We start from the raw sequence: 17,232 nt of genomic DNA, 5'->3' as shown, positions 1-17,232 counted from the left end.
GGACATAAACTTACCCACAAAAATTTTAAAATTTAATTTGGTAGAAAGCTACTTAGTAATGGGAATGTTGTCAAAAAGTTTCAGTCTTCTAGCTCTGTCATAGGATTCGAAAAAAATCACATTTCCCTCACTTTGTCTCTCTTAACAAACAGACAGACAGACGGATGGACATTTCAAATCATAGAGTAGCTTTGCTACTATTAAAAATAAAAATCTAAATTATGTAAATAATCAGTGATCTCAAGTGATAAGACAATACGTGTTAGTTTGGACAATGATAGTAGGGGAACCATCCAATCAAAAATCAATTTAAGCTCTTTTCTTGGGGGGTGGGACACCCCAACCCCCCCAAAAATAAAAATCCCCACTTCCAAAATTTTTAATTTTTTAAAATTTTTGTAAACAAAAACCAGTAATTGAGGTGGGGGAACCTCACTGCAACATGGGGCGAAGCCCCCACGAATCCCCCCCCCCCAAAAAAAAAATTTAATCTTTTTTTTATTTTAATTTTAGTGTATGTGAACAACCTAGGTTTAATTTTTACGAATTGAAATTTTTGTGTATACGGCAAACAACCTGGGTTTAATTTGTACAAATTAAAATTTTTGTGCATAAAACGCACAAGCTGGGTTTAATTTTACCACAGAGTAATTAAACAAAGAATATTTTTTTTTAATATTTCTATTAAGGAGGGTTGACTTCCCATTTCTTCATAGGGCGAAGCCCCTAGAGGCTAGGGGCGAAGCTGCTAGTACAATAAAAAGTATAAAACAACACGGAACAACAAAAAAGGTTGAAATTTTGGTGAATCACATTTTTGCTTAACTTGGTGAATTACAAAAAAAAAAAGAATAGAAAAAGTGAAAGTATTGAGATTCAAGTTCAGTTCTTTTGCGTCTGTGACCATGAAAACACTTAGCTTTGTAAGTATACTAGTTGCTTCGACTCTAGTCTGTAGTAAAGAGTGTGGAAGGTCAGAAAAATAGCCTAAAACCAACCCAATATATTTAAAAAACTTTACATAAAAATACAACCCATTCAAACTAGAATTTTTTTTAGATATTTTGATCTAGACAATAACCCTTAATACTTTATGTTAGAGGCTAGTATATCATTATATCAATGCGGTGATAATGAAAAGTTTATATATGTACATATATAGCTCTGAATATATATATATATATACAAGCGGCTACACTATTTTTTTTTTTTTTTTTTTTGAGGGGGGGAATTTTTTCTAGGGGCGATTCTCTTGGGAGGGTGGTGGTACCCTCCCCCAAAATAGTTGTAAACTTTTCTGGTACCTATGAGAAGCTACCCTGTTAAGGAGAACCCAATCAGTTCAGCAGTTATAATCACACAGACACACAGAAAAATAGACAAACAGACATCCTGTTACTTTAGTATAAGGAAAAATTTTGTAAAAAACCTCAATTCAAGATCATGAAATTAAACCTTGTTTTGTTTGGCCTGACCCTTTCTGACCCTTGAGGCAAATTAAACTGGATTTAATCCTATCATTTTTACATATCTGTTCAAAACTGTCTATGGTAATTAAAATAAAAATTGTAATATAATAAACCAGTTTTGTTGACCAGAGGGTTCTAAAATAAGTATTAATTTTATGATTTTTATTTCAATATTCGTGGAAAATTTTCTGCAATTCGATGCTATACATGATTTTTCTGTATGTCTGAGAAGTGGTTCAAATCCATTGGATATGAGTTGGTTTCGAAGCCTTTATGAAAATAACTGTTACACCTGCAGTCAAACTATTGTGTTGTTGTTATATCAACACAAGTTTGCAATCATTGCATTGTTGTGTCAACCTTGACCTTGATATATTTAACCCTCCCATATCCTGTTCTAACACATAAAGTAATACATTTAAAAGAATCTTTAGATTTAAGCCTTTGGATGGTTTTAGGCCAATTTTCTGCTATCTCCCTATCCTATCGTAAACAGAGCTCCTAAATGCTATGGGTGAAGCTGCTAATCCTATTACATTATATAATAAAGTGATTTAAAAAAAATAATGTATCATTTATCTAATGACCTATTAGTAAATAAACCAAAAACAAAAAGGCAGGGGGGGGCTGTGCTTTAGAAGGGTCTAATGTAGACAACAGGAGGGGTATTTTATTGTTCAAGTGGTGGTAAAATACACATACTAAAAGATCCAAAAACAAATTTGTACTAAATTTAGGTTTGCTTGATGTTGTATGTTGGAGACAGCTTATTATATCCATTTTATTATGATGGTAAGATTTTTTCTCGTATTCATAGGATATGGATAGGAACCGGTTCTCATCCATACTATTATTAGATTTTGCAGAATATGCCCTAACTCGGCAGGCTACTAATAACTTGTGGCTTCTCTCAAAGAGCTTAGTGTAGCCCTTATTACAATATATTTTTTTTAAATATGAGTTTCTATAATACCTAGGCATTTTGAGGTAAAGCAAACAATTATGTAGTTAAATTAAGTTTAGTGATATTGCCAGGCAATTATATTTATATCATATTCAAAACAGACATTATCTAATTGTCATTAATATTGTCATTTATTTAGAATCAGAATATCTTGGAAAAGAAGAGAATATGACATTAGATTATGAGAATATAATCTCAAGTACACCTGGTGAGTTTATTAGTTTATATTAAAGTTATTCATTATAAAGATTTAGGAATCTGACACCAAAAGTTGGAGAGGAGCACAGCTACTCTGTAAGTCAGTATGTCCCGCTACACCTTCACTTTTCACAACTCTTTGTGTGCAACTGTCTTTTAGTTATATTTACTTGTTCTTCTAAATTCTTGTCTGATTTTCTTAATTCTATGATTAAGAGCTTATATGCTATTTGTTTTAAGTAGATATCTATTTTTTAAAAATGATATGTGTTACTAAATTCAGAATATGATAATATGGGATTAGATTTTGAAAATTCAAGGCTATTTACTTACCCTTATCAATCATAAGAATTAATCTTGAAAGTTACTGCCCACTTTTTGACATGGTGATCATTTAGAAATTGGTTAATTATGCTTTTAGGAATAAAAAAAAACCTTGTTGAAATATTCTTTTCTTTATATCTTTTTTGAGTTAAAATTATGAAACAAAAACAATTTTCTTGCTACATTCATAATTATTCATTTGCTGTTTTATCTAAAACAATTTTGCCTGATAAGCAAGTTTTTAAAAATATCATTAACCTAAAAAGACTCCAAAAATATGTGTAAAAAATGCTTTGAACTTAAAACCTAAATTTATTATTAAACTTTTGTATAAAGTTTCTGATATTAAATCAAAAATAACAGGATCTCTACCTTAATTTTGCTAATAATGTTGCTTCATATAAAAAGTTACTTTTTGCTCAGTCACTTTTTTTAACCCTTTATCTCTAAAAATCTCCATTATTATTGTAGGTAAATTAAAATTTTTGTATATTCTTATGTGAAATATATATAGAGAACAAGGACATATGCTTCTTTTGATGATTCATTAGGAAATAAAGGCTGTAAACCATAAAAGATACTTTTTTGTGGGTCTTCCTTTTTATATACTTGCTTAGAACTAATGAAAGATATGATATGAACAAACATTATCTAATTGTCATTTATATTGTCATTTATTTAGAATCAGAATATCATGATAAAGAAGATAATACAACATTAGATTATGAGAATATAATCTCAAGTAAACCTGGTGAGTTATATTTCCATTTTTGTAATTCTAAAGTTATATATATTTCAATATATCTTCTCTTTGCCCCAAGAAATGATGAAAGGTGCCAACCAATCTATTATTGTTCTGTGCCATGTTATTTGTAGTTTTAATTCAACCACAATGCACCCATCCCCCCACCTCCATCATATCTAATAGATTTAAAGACAGACTTAAACAGAATTATTCATTATAAAACTTCCCACAAGTCTTTGTGTTCAACTGTCTGTCAGTTATGTTTACTTGTTCTTCTGAATTCTTGTCTGATTTCTTAATTCTATGGTTGAGAGCTTATATGCTACTCGTTTTACATAGATAATTTTTAAATAAAATACTTACATGCATTACTAAATTTAGAATATGAGAATGAGAATATGGGATTAGATCATGAGGATCAACATGGTTTAGATTATGAGGATCAACATGGTTTAGATGATGAGGATCAACCTGGTGAGTTATATTCCCATTTTTGTAATTCTAAAGTATATATTTATTTCAATATATTTTTTTCTTTTCCCCAAGAAATGATGAGAAGTGCCAACCCATCTATTATCGTTCTATGTCATATAATCTGTAGATTTAATTCAACCCCCCCCCCTTAAATTAAAAGAGATATAAAGACAGACTTTAAAATTTAAGAAGATTGAAATAAATTTTACAACCATGGCATTAATATTTTTCAATAAAAATGTCACTAACAATAGAAAACCTAGTAAAGTAAAATAGGTGCTGTAAAATAAGACAGAAAAATTTAGCTGTGGTACTAATAAGGTTTCACATAATATATATACAGGATAGACTGAAAAAAACCTGTGTTTTCCTGTTTTGGGAATCAACTATAAGGAGCATGAAAAAAATAATTATAGGTCCATATTCTCTGTAAAAATGTACATCTGATATACTTCAGGCATTTTTGATATCGGATCTACTGCAGTTCACGGTAAAATATTGCTGGTAATCATTATTTCCAAAAATTTATGAATTTTAAAGGCTGCTAGCTGCCAAACGGCTGAACCTACAGGTCATGCCTGCACACCTTTTTAAGCGACATAAGAAGGCCTACAAATAATCTGGAATAGCAATAAATCAATAATGCAAAATTGTCTCGCAGTGCATAGAAATGCGCTAAAAAGACCTATTTTACGCATCATTGGATCTTGGCTATTCCAGATTATTTGAAGGCCTTCTTATGCCACTTAAAATGGTGTGCGGGTATAATTTGTACCTTCACTGGTTTGGCAACTAGAAGCCTTTAAAATTTATAGATTTTTCAAAATATTACTTACCAGCAATATTTTACCAAGAACTGCAGTAGATCCTTGATATCTCTAAAAATGCAGCTGTACTATTAGGTACATGTAGTGTAAAATGCTTGAAACTAAATCTGTGATAACATTCTTTATTTTGCTACAATATTAAAGTATTTACATATTTTCTTTTTTGGCGCCATAAGGGCTTTTAAGTTTCTTCAGAATTTTGTTTTTTCTGTGTCTCTATGGCAAAGTCATTTCTAGTTCAAATTCTCTATTAATACTCTATTAATTTATAAATAAAGCAAGTTTTTTTTATTTCATTTCAATATCTTAAGAAATAAGCAAGTTATCTTGGTTTGAAATTGTTGCTAAAAATGTGTTTTCTTAAATTACCTGACTTTACGAATTAATATATTATCATCTGTCAATTAAAACTAGAGATTAAGAAGTTAGAGGGGAAAGGTGAGTAATGAATATGAGAATGTTTAATACTAAGAATAAAAATTCAAGTAGAAAGAAAATTGATTTTTAAATAAAATTGTTAATGTAATTCTTATTTTGTTGTCCATGCTATAGTGTTGTTTTCAAGTTAAAAAAGATTTTGTTTCAACATTAAATCATAAATGCTACAATAATAAAGTATTACATGCACCTTTTCAATTCTTTGCGCTCTAAAATGCACTGTTTTTTCAAGAGATATTAAAAAATAACCTGTTATAAATTTGATGCACATTTTTATAGAGCTTTTTATTTTGGGGGGGGGGAAATTTTTAAGGTGGGGGGTAATTCGTTTTTTTTGGGGGGGAAGAAATGGCGCGCAAATTTTTTTTTTACCCCCCCAAAAAATTTTTGCCCTGGGGGTAAAATTTGCTTGGGGGGGGGGGTAATTTTCCCCTCTGAAATCTGTTGGCAGGGGTAAATTTTGTTTACCCCCCCCCCCAAAAATTGACCCCCAAAATTTTGGGGGGGTAATTTAAATTTTATTAAATATTTAGTATTTAAAATGCGAACAAAGCGCGCAAAAATTTTTTTTGTTAGAGATTTTTATTTTTTTTTGGGGGGGGGGTATTTAGTATTTACCCCCCTAAAATTGTTTGGGGGGGTAAATACCCCCACCTAAATGTTTGTGGGTGTTGTAGGGTAAATTTTAAATGGGGGGGGGGGAGTAAAATGAAAAAATATTTGGGGGTGCCTATATATATATGTATATGTATATATGGCTTCATGGTGCTCCCAGAAAAGGCCTTCAGAATCATTCTTTGCATAAATCAACCATATTTTGGCTAAGGGCCAAAATTTTACCAATTTTTTCTAATCTGGGACACTTAAATATATATATACTTGTTTAGAAATAATACAAGCTGCTTGTTTTGGAGATAATGGAAATATATGGAATATTATCAAGCTTAGCATGTTTAGCAAGCAATTAACACCAGCCTGAAGCAAATACCATTTGTAAAAAAAAAAAATTCAAAGGAATTTTATTAAACTATTCCTGTTTCTGCAATAAAACCAAAAAGTGAATTACAGCACAAAGAAAACAGAGAACATTTTGCCAAAATACATCCATTATAAATTTGCTGGATGTGTAAGTGCTATTTCCCTGTTGATAAATTGTAGTCTATATTAATCATATTTAAATGGATATTCAAAATATTCTGGCAATGTGCATATTTTAAACTAAAATGTATTCCTATTTCTAATTCTAAGATTATTTTTAATTAACAAATAGTTTTTATTAAAACAAAATATGATTACAAAGAATTACTTCAGTTGAACCATCTTCCTCCCTCAATGGCTCTAATTTTGGCCGTTTTAACATCATACATGAAAAAGCAATTTTGATTTAATATCTACTTTTAAATAAAACTTGTCTACTTTAAATTTTAATTTGATATAAAAATGTGCTCATAGAAATATTCTTTTTTTAGAATATGATCTTTATGCTGGTAAAATAGTGAACAAAACTAGTCTTATATGTGCAATTGCAGCAGGAAATAACGAATTAATCAATCTTCTTCTACAATATGGAGCAGATGTCAATGCTATGGATGAATTAGGTTAGTAAAAAAAATATTTTTGGCAATAAATAAAATACTATTTACTGCAGTAAATGATAATCATTTCTTTTTCAACAAAAATCAATACTTATATAACCGTGTATGGTTTGTCTATCCATCAAGATCTGATAAAAGGCTGTATTAATTATTTTATAATTTTTATGGAATATGAGATGGGTTTGTTTAACCCACATTGTCATTTAAATTTTTTTAAAGCATTTTTAAAAGGGTTATCAAAAATATGCTCTGGCACCTGTAGAATTATACTGCAGAGTTTAAAATAAGATATATAACCCACACTAATTTTTATTAGGATTTTAAATTAAAATATTTTTTAGTCATTGGTTACATTTGGCAACATTTTTCTGTGTCTTTTCTTTTCTTGTAAAATATTTGCCTACATAGCATTTTAAAATTAGCTCTTAAAAGATAGGACATTACATGATAAACTTATATATTGTTAAATACCCCTTTTAAGACAAGTTTTGACACTGTTAATGTTTTTTTAGCCAACGAATGAGATAAAAATATATTTATAAAACTTTGGGTACCAGGATCCTCCAGACTGTATGTCTGTATGTCCATAAGTCTTTTATAAAGTTTATTTTCTTCATTAACCTTTCGTGATTATGAAATTTTAACAGGGTTAGAAAGATTTTTTTTTCAGGAGGCCGACCAAATTTCGGAGCAGATCAACAATCAACGGACAACCAGCAGACAAGATGGCAAAACAGAGAGTTTGACAACTCAGACAATGTGTGGCAGACAGCAGACAGAGAGACAGAGGGTGTCAGCAGACAACAGCTGAGGTGGCAGAACAGACAGCAGTTTGTGGATAGAGAGGAATACAGGGTGGGTTTGGAATTTTTTTTAAAAATAGTGATTAAAGTGCTAGAAAGTGTCATTTTTGACATCATAAAAATAAGTCTGAAAATGAGGGATTAAAGATTTAAAGCTTTAAAATAATTTGAGAAGAAACGGAGTAACCTAAAATAAAAGTTAAAATGAAAAAAATTTTAACTTGGAAAACAGTTATTAATTATCAAAATAATTGTCCAAGATTGGGATTATGATTTCCAGTATGGCTACGAAACCTTATTTGAAGGAAAAAAAAAACTTAAATCCAGGATGAGAGGGAAAAAATTTAATTCACAACCTTTTTTAAATGAAAATTTAACACTTATTAAACACGTTTACTTTCAGATTCCTGTGCGAGAAGAAACCTACAGACCAGCAGTACCCGCCAGAAATCTTATCAAGGTTTGTGATATTTTTTTCTTTTTATGCACTTATACTAGCAGCCATGCCCCTGGAGGCCCATAAGGGCACTTGGGGCAAGGTTAAGGGGGAACCTTCTAATTTTAGTTTTAGTTTTGAAAAGAAAAAGCAAAACTTATTTGTACGAGATATTTTATTCTATTTCTATTTTGGGGGGAGGGTGGAGAGGACCCCTCCCTAAAAATAGTACTGATCATTCCCTAGACCTATAAAAAGACTCACTTTATATAATGCTTGGCTATAGACAGACACACAGACAAACATCTTGTTACTTTTATGTTAAGATTCTTACATTTTTTGGCAGTGAAGCTGCTCTACAAATATCTTTCTGCAATACAAAGTTTTAATTATAATGAAGTTTTCTTATTCGTTGGCTTAACAACTTTGAGGACTTTTATTGAATTTACATTGGTTGAATAATTAGTTGAGTGTCCAAACGTTTCAACTAATAATTGTAATCTTCAGAAGAGGTAACTTTGTGTATCATCATTGTGCATGTACATCAATTTATGGGCCACTGTCTTATCCTTTTAGATCCGTGCAATTATATACATATTTAGGTTCAAGATGTAACTGAAGGCGTAGCAAAGGTACTGGATGTTAATCCTGACGCAGGCTTTGATCAGGATGTACCTGACACTCAGGGAAATGGTCCTTTCTTTCAGGAAAAGATATTGAAATTTTATATTACAATATACCCAAATATAAAAATTAATAAAAATCTAGCTAGAAATAACAAATTAACAAATTACCAAATACGGCATTTTATAAAGTTTAAAAATAATATCTACATATCAAAAACAAAATACTTAACACACTTATTTCTCTATTATATTACATCTAGGTTCATTGTTTTGTTTTTTTTATTGTATCCTATTCTTTTTTAAGCAATACATTTTTATAGCTGCATTTTTTATGGTGATTTAACATAAAATTTAAGTATCTTTGATCCAGGTATCCACGCCAGAAAATATATTGTCTGGTCCAGCAGGCAGCAAACTTTCAGAGGAACATCCAGGATCTCTAAGTTTTGGCCTTTCCTCCACGCCCAGTCAATCAACAAGCAATGATAATTCTAATAAGTATGTGACAGAAGAAGTGACAGCTCCTACTGCTGCCTCAACTACTCGAGGAGGTGCTAATGCCTGGACCACATTTGGCCTTGAGGAGGACAGAGACCGCCTAAAACAGTATCTTGAAGTGAATCTTGACCAAACACCATTTGAGGTTGATGATACCAGCAGCAATGCTAATTCTGATAGAATTGTTGATCCTAGAATTAAACCCAAACGTTGGAATGCTGATTTTGAAAGATTTAAAGAAAGAAGTGGAATGGATAAATATGCTAAACCTGGGCAAGAACAAGCTACCCCTAAAAAAATGTCCAGTTTTAGCAATAACAACAAAAATGTGAGACAAGGATTCTACAAGCAAAATGAGAATTCTAAAAATCCAAAGGAAACTTACAGACAACCTCAAAATTATAGAATTAGACCCAGACTACAACAATCTACACCACCTGATGTTGTTGATAGATTTGAAAATGTTTTTGAGGACCCTGAAGCTTCAATAAGAAGAAGATTTAATACTTTAGATGAAATGAATAAAGATTTATTTGCTGCAAAGCCAAGCAGCAATAGAAGATTAGATTCCCTGAAGCCATACAATCCTATAGAAGAGAATATACAGGAAACAAGAAGGGGACCTTTCAGAAGACCAATAATCAGACAAAGACCAACAGAATCATCAGATCCTAATGATGGTATGATGGATATGATTGAAGAGGTTGATAGGGAAGAAGGTATTCAAGACATTATCAGACTTGATGAATTTAGTGAAGAAAGTGGTGTAAAAGAAGAGCCAATTGATAATGTATTTGTTATTAAAGAAAAGAGTAAAGAAGGTCAGGGTGAATATGGACCCTTTTTTAACATAAATATTCCAGATGATTCCAGCAACAACACACCATTTACTGAAGTAAAGGATGACAATGTTGATGAAGTTATTAATAATGAATCTGTGTCTCCAGCTCCTGCCATGTTTCTGCCAACACTGGCTCCATTGGCCCCTCCCAAGGAATCAGTTCTTCAAGTTGAAGAGAAGCCTCTTTTTGTGCCAAAGGATGATGAAACAAAGACTTCTGAATATACACCATTTATCCCATCCCCTGCTCCATTTGAACCACAGGTTATTCCTGACATCATAGAAAGAATTGACATTGTTGATGACAAACAAAATGCTTTCGAATACATTGATACTTATGAGGAATCTGATAAAGCAGAGACTGATCTAAAGTCAATTGATTTTATTTCTGGCAATCCTGAATTTGATACGTATGATTATTATTATTATTATTATTATGAGACAATTAAAGAGGTTGAACAATCAAGTGAAGCAGCTGAATTTGCTGAAGTTGAAAAGGTTAATAAAGAGCCTGAAATCAAAAGATTTACTTCTCTTGAGGACTACAGAAATTCCCTACAAGAGCAGGATGAAAGCAATATTGAGAAAGACATAGTTGAAGAGCCTGTTATTGAGATAGAAAAAAAGTTTGAGTATGATGAGAAAACAAGGAGAAGAACTGTTTATCCATCAAAAATAGGTAATGTTTGTAAGTAGTGAAGCTGCTCTATAACTACATTTGTATAATTTAAGTGTGTAATTGTTCACCTGTCTGCCAATTATAAAAAGTTTGCTTTTAGTGTGATATCTTCTTTAAAAATTTCAGAAAAATGTGTTACTAAAAACGATACGCAATTATAATTACATTCCAAAATTTAAAGCTAAAGTTGTAGTTTTTGATAAGGAAAGATTTTCAAGGTACGAATTGATTTCAAATAACATAATAAGTATTTTAATTTAGATGTGAATGAACCAGTAGAAGAAATAGTGGAGCCAGTGGCTACTCCTCTCTCTACAACTGAACTACCAACAGCTGACAGTTTACAAAATTTGATGGCTGAAAATGAATACTCCAAAACTCATATCAGACTGCAGAAGACAAGACCAAGAGAAGAAAAAAAGCCTGTGTCAGAGAGTACTGTCACTCAATCTTCAACAAGTACTACAGAGCTACAAAACATCCAGGAAGCAAATAGATATTCCAAGACTCAAATATCAAAATTGAAAATAAAAAAGGATCTGAACGCGCCAAGAGATTATTCAAATATCCAAATTAAGGATATCATCAAACAAATCCCAGTTTCAAAACTAAATACTCTGCTAAAAAAATCTGGTTATAAAGTATCGGATATGTTTAAGAAGGTTCCTGAAGTGATGGATCTTGTTATGAAAGCTGTCGAGGATGAAAGTTTCCTAGAAAGTCAACTTACTGAAGCATCCATGGATTTTGACCCAGTGAAAGAAGACACTGATAAAAATGATGATCTGGAACAATTAGAGAGTGAAGAAACAAATGAAGACACTGTCAGAATGCCCTGGGCTCCAAGAATCAAAGAAGAATCCTCAAATAACAACCAAAGAGAATCCGCAAACAACAATCAAAGAAAATCTTCCACTATAAATGAAAAATCAGATAATACTGAAAACAATGAGGTCACTGAGGATGACTTTGAGTCGAGACTTGAAGATGAAGTCAAAACAATGGATCTTAAATCTCTCATGAAAAAGATTAGCCCGATGAGCCTTAGTGAGGTACTCCAACAAGTTGGCTATGCCTTGCCTGACATTATAAGCAAGAATCAATCTGCTATAAGAGCTGTTCTCAAGTATCATTATAAACTAACAATGAAAGAGGAAGAGAAGGTTGAAAAATCCACAAAATCTTCAGGTTGGTCTCCTACCAAAGCAGATTATACCTCAACTACAACAACAGAAAGTACAACAGTTGCACCAGAAGAAACAACTAAAAAGTCATTCAGACACAAATCCTCTATAGATCTATTTCAAAAGTTTAGAAACAGACTAACTGTAGAAACGCCTACAACTACAACAGAAGCTGTGAACTTGGTGACTCCTTCATCATTTAAATTTGGAGAAAGAACAACCAAGAAAAGATTTACTTCAATTGATGAATACAGAAAATCATTAGAAAACAATCGGGATGAAAATGATGACTTTGCTACTCCTCCTATTACTTACTTTGATGTCAATGGCGATTTTGTAGAGAATAATATCAAACTACAGAGTCTTGCTGAAGAGTCATTACTTGGGGATTATGAAATTTATGATTATTATGAAGATTACAATTATCGCGGCCCCGTTGAGGTTCCTGAAAGTGTATACTTTTTTACATTTTAATGAATATAGAAGTATTATTTTTATACAAGGTATCTCCATTATGCAACTAATAAACATTTGAAAAGTTACAACAAAACAAGAATATTTTTAATTTTTTAAAAAAAATATTTTACATAACTGAAGTTGCTCTTAAAGAGGTCCTGTATAATTATATTTTAAAATTTCAAAATTATTCTGTAACATTATATAAATAAACTGAGAAATCCTATTGTGCAATATTGTTAGTGAATTAAACAGGGAAATGTGCAATAATTAAAAACATTCCTTATTCTGTGATTTATCTTGTTATGTTATCAAAATCAAATTATTATAAAATTGAGGTTATTTTTGTAGTCATTTTTACTTAATTGTGGTTATATCTTAAAACACCAGTTTTTTTTGTATTGAATCCAAAGCTCAAGAACATCCAAGCTCTTTTTTTGAGGGTTTTAAAGGTTTTGTAGGGGGTTAATATCATGTATTTAATTTTTTTGTTGTGGGAGTAAACAACCCCCCCCCCCATCAACCATCTTGGAATTCTTTGACAGACTTCATATTTTTTTCTCTACAAATAAAAAATGAATAAAGTTCATTTTCAGAATCTCTAGTTATTATTAATTTATTTGGCTTAAAAATAAATAATATAAATTAATTATTATATATTTATTATCTATTTTTAAGTCATGCAATTGGTAGATTTAATTATGTCTAATCATTAGATCAGCTTTAACCCATTAGTGCCGAGCGCCACTTTTATGGGCCGATTGAGCTGTAAGTTTCAGGGAAGCTTTATAATGGTCAAAACAGAATTCGTATTTTTTTGTTTTGCTCTAGTGGCGTGCACAGGAAAGTTGCAAAAAAACCCGGTTCGGCTTGGCCATAAATACCAACCAGGCATTAACACCCGTTTTTGGTGCTTTCCCCCAGTTTTAAAACCCGGTTGACCTGTATAAACCCGGTTATTTTGACCAAAAATCGAAAAATGTAATTTTTGAACGCCAAAAGTGAGATGAACACTTTTTAGAACTTTGATACGATCCGTAATTGAAAACTACACAACCTCATGTAATCTAAAGAGCTACAAGTATAATACGAAGCGATTTATTTCAAATTTCGTGTTTAGCCGGCGATTTCGGGTAAAAAACCCTGTTTTGTTGTTGTTGTCAAAAAAGATCTATTAGTGAAACCGGGTAATAAAAATTTCAGACTCAAAATGGAAATGCCGAACCAGGCCTATATAGGGCGTAAAAAAAACGATAAAAAAATCATATAAAAAATAATAATTTAAATAAAACGAATTCACAAATAGATGTACTTGACAATAAACTTTAGATTTAACAAAAAAAATCAGCGACTTTACTATAAAAACAAAAAAGTTAGATGGGGTATTTTGAATTTTTATGATTTTCAAACTTTGTTGATCTATACCGTCAAACGAAAGTAAGCAAAACTACCTGCTCCAGGGGGAAATGAAAGCCAGGGTAGTAGAGGGGGGATTCATACTGAGAATGATGCAATTATGAAGCCGAAAACCGGTTTTTTTACATTTTCTGGCACCGGGTTTTAAAACCCGGTTCGGCACTAATGGGTTAACTAACCTTTCACCCCTATTTAAAAAAAAATAATACCTTTTGGCTTCTATTTATTTTGAAAATCTAACCTCCCCTAATAAATTCTAAAATAAACTGATTTGCAAAAAAAAATATAAATTTGAGTATAGGAAGGGTTATAGCTAGCTTATCCACTGATATGAAAGTATTTTACCATGCCATCTATACTGTACATGCTTTAATCTGTGTTAATTTTTCTAGTGCAATATTTCCTACTATATGCTAATCATTATAAAAAGTGCAATATTTCATATGGACAAGATTGTCCTTGTTATTATAATTATATCTTGTAATTAAAAATAAAGTTTATTTGTACATGTAATAAACAAGATTGTTAATCTATATATTTTTATTTTTTAATTATTTTTGCATAGTATCTAATGAAAGAAAGTAATTGCGCGCAAGATGAAATCTCTATACAAACTAATGCTAATTGTGCAGCGAAAAGTTTTTTTTATGTTTAATTTAATAAGATGCTTGAATCAGCGACTCTTTTTTTTTTACTTCACTGTAATCATGAAACTTCCTTCTAATATGTTTACTTCTAGCGGCTACATTCCTAGATGTACTTGAGGTTTGGGGAGGGGGGAAAAGTCGAACTCCAACTTTTAATTATAGTTTTAAAATAAACTTCCGGCATACATGTATGAAGGAAAGTCCAGTTTAGTAAGGCATACCTTGGCGTCGCCCAGCAGAACTTTTTTGATACTTTTTTCTAGTGGCGATTTCCATTGAGGGCGTTGGTACCCTCATCCAAAATTGTTATAAATCTTTTTAAGACCTATGAAAAGCTATATTGTAAAGGAGAACCATACCAGTGCAGTGCAGCAATTAGCGAGATACTTCAGTACAGACAGGAAAACACACACAGTTCACGTTACTTTTTATAAGAAATAAGTCTTTACAAATTTGAAGCTTTATAAGCGCACTTCTGATTTCAAATAGTTAGAGTCAAGTTAGCACATTTTTTCATATTCTATTAAATATGACCTTCAAGACATATAATTAATAAATATAATATAAATAATTATCAACATCAGAAAGTTATCAAAGACGTCCTTAATCCATTTTGGAAGTGATAATTATGAAGCAGTGATAAAGGATAGGTTCAACAAAAGTATGTCGTGTGTTGTAATTATATCAACATAAAATTTAGTCAATAAACACTTTTATTATACTATAAAGTAGAAACTAAAAAGTTACTCGAAAACCGGCATGTCTATAATTGGTCAGCCTTGATAACTTTTAGTTGGAAGTCATATTTACGACATAAAACATCAAATTTAAATTTATTTTTTTATATAAATCTTTCTATGAATTATCCCAAGCAAATTATCTTAAAAACTTTGGGTACTCTTATTAATTCTTAATTGGTTGGTTCAAACTAGCATTGTGCCAATTATTGCAATGAACAGAAGGCTTAATTATGTTTATCATCATTTGGTATTATATCAATTTATATAGCATTGTCATATCCCTTGAGATTCCTGGTTAATATAAGTCTTATTATCACTACATTAACTCCTTTGAATTAAAATTGGACCATTGTGTAAAGTATAATTGCAATAGTATGTTTCTACAATCCACAAAAAAAATTTATGATATGATTATCCTAATCATCAGATTTTTGAAATACTGGTTTCTAGAACAACAATGTACAATATTAAATGCGAAACATCTTGACAATCAAGTCCTAAAATGTAAGTATGTCCTTAAACATGTTTAATTCAATTTTGTTTAGACTTTATATACATATATAAATATGAATATTCTGCTTTTAAACTTCGGCCACTCTACAGGGTTAATGTTCGTTTCTCCTACTTTTTTAGAGCTTTGCTTTTATGGATGTTGTTATCCTTGTTTTTTACACAGGCTGTATTATAGTTTTGCTATAAATGTTTCTGCTATTTTTCACTTTTTTAAAATACAGTTTGCTTAAACATACAGAGAGTATGATTTTCCTAACAGCCAGATGTCGGTGAAATATGACAGAACAATCTACCAGTTTAATAGCAAAGCAAGGGTAATAATCAGATAGATAGATAGATAGATAGATAGATAGATAGATAGATAGATAGATAGTTAGATAGATAGATAGATAGATAGATAGATAGATAGATAGATAGATAGATAGATAGATAGATAGATAGATAGATAGATAGATAGATAGATAGATAGATAGATAGATAGATATATAGATAGATAGATAGATAGATAGATAGATAGATAGATAGATAGATAGATAGATAGATAGATAGATAGATAGATAGATAGATAGATAGATAGATAGATAGATAGATAGATAGATAGATAGATAGATAGATAGATAGATAGATAGATAGATAGATAGATAGATAGATAGATAGATAGATAGATAGATAGATAGATAGATAGATAGATAGATAGATAGATAGATAGATAGATAGATAGATAGATAGATAGATAGATAGATAGATAGATAGATAGATAGATAGATAGATAGATAGATAGATAGATAGATAGATAGATAGATAGATAGATAGATAGATAGATAGATAGATAGATAGATAGATAGATAGATAGATAGATAGATAGATAGATAGATAGATAGATAGATAGATAGATAGATAGATAGATAGATAGATAGATAGATAGATAGATAGATAGATAGATAGATAGATAGATAGATAGATAGATAGATAGATAGATAGATAGATAGATAGATAGATAGATAGATAGATAGATAGATAGATAGATAGATAGATAGATAGATAGATAGATAGATAGATAGATAGATAGATAGATCTGTTCTATATTGCATATGAAGTAGAGTTTTAGTAGAACAAGACCAACATTATATATACATTAAATTCTAAGTCTAAACGAAATTGTGCAAAAATTTGTTGCAAAATCGCGTAAATATAGAATGCAGTACAAAGTAGGACATAATTTCATTTTTAGGATTCCCCATTAATATTTTACCTTCTTTTCCAAGGAATATTTTTTCAAAAGTCATATGAATAGGATAATCATGACACACACAAAAAATATTAAAAAATTAGCAAGTTTTAAATGGACGTACCGACTTT

At 30.7% G+C, this 17,232-nt stretch overlaps 2 protein-coding genes across 2 annotated transcripts; both read left to right on the top strand.

Moving 5' to 3' along the window:
* The first annotated feature begins 890 nt into the window (after positions 1-890).
* On the top strand, positions 891-9,598 carry LOC145332439 (uncharacterized). Its single transcript, XM_080177432.1, has 11 exons — positions 891-923; positions 2,207-2,261; positions 2,573-2,641; positions 3,638-3,706; positions 4,082-4,174; positions 6,909-7,037; positions 7,705-7,889; positions 8,241-8,297; positions 8,876-9,040; positions 9,270-9,542; positions 9,593-9,598. Exons 1-11 carry the CDS (start codon positions 906-908, stop codon positions 9,596-9,598), a joined length of 1,119 nt encoding a protein of 372 aa, XP_080033558.1. The 5' UTR covers positions 891-905.
* Positions 9,247-13,279, top strand: LOC145332819 (uncharacterized). The gene is made up of 2 exons (XM_080177888.1): positions 9,247-10,917; positions 11,179-13,279. Exons 1-2 carry the CDS (start codon positions 9,648-9,650, stop codon positions 12,573-12,575), a joined length of 2,667 nt encoding a protein of 888 aa, XP_080034014.1. The 5' UTR covers positions 9,247-9,647; the 3' UTR covers positions 12,576-13,279.
* Positions 13,280-17,232: the final 3,953 nt, after the last annotated feature.

The sequence above is a fragment of the Acartia tonsa genome, chromosome 11 (genome assembly GCF_053477335.1).
Source record: "Acartia tonsa isolate MP-2025a chromosome 11, ASM5347733v1, whole genome shotgun sequence".
NCBI lineage: Eukaryota > Metazoa > Arthropoda > Copepoda > Calanoida > Acartiidae > Acartia > Acartia tonsa.
The sequence above is the reverse complement of the archived record's forward strand: the minus strand, read 5'-3'. Positions and strand labels throughout refer to the sequence as shown.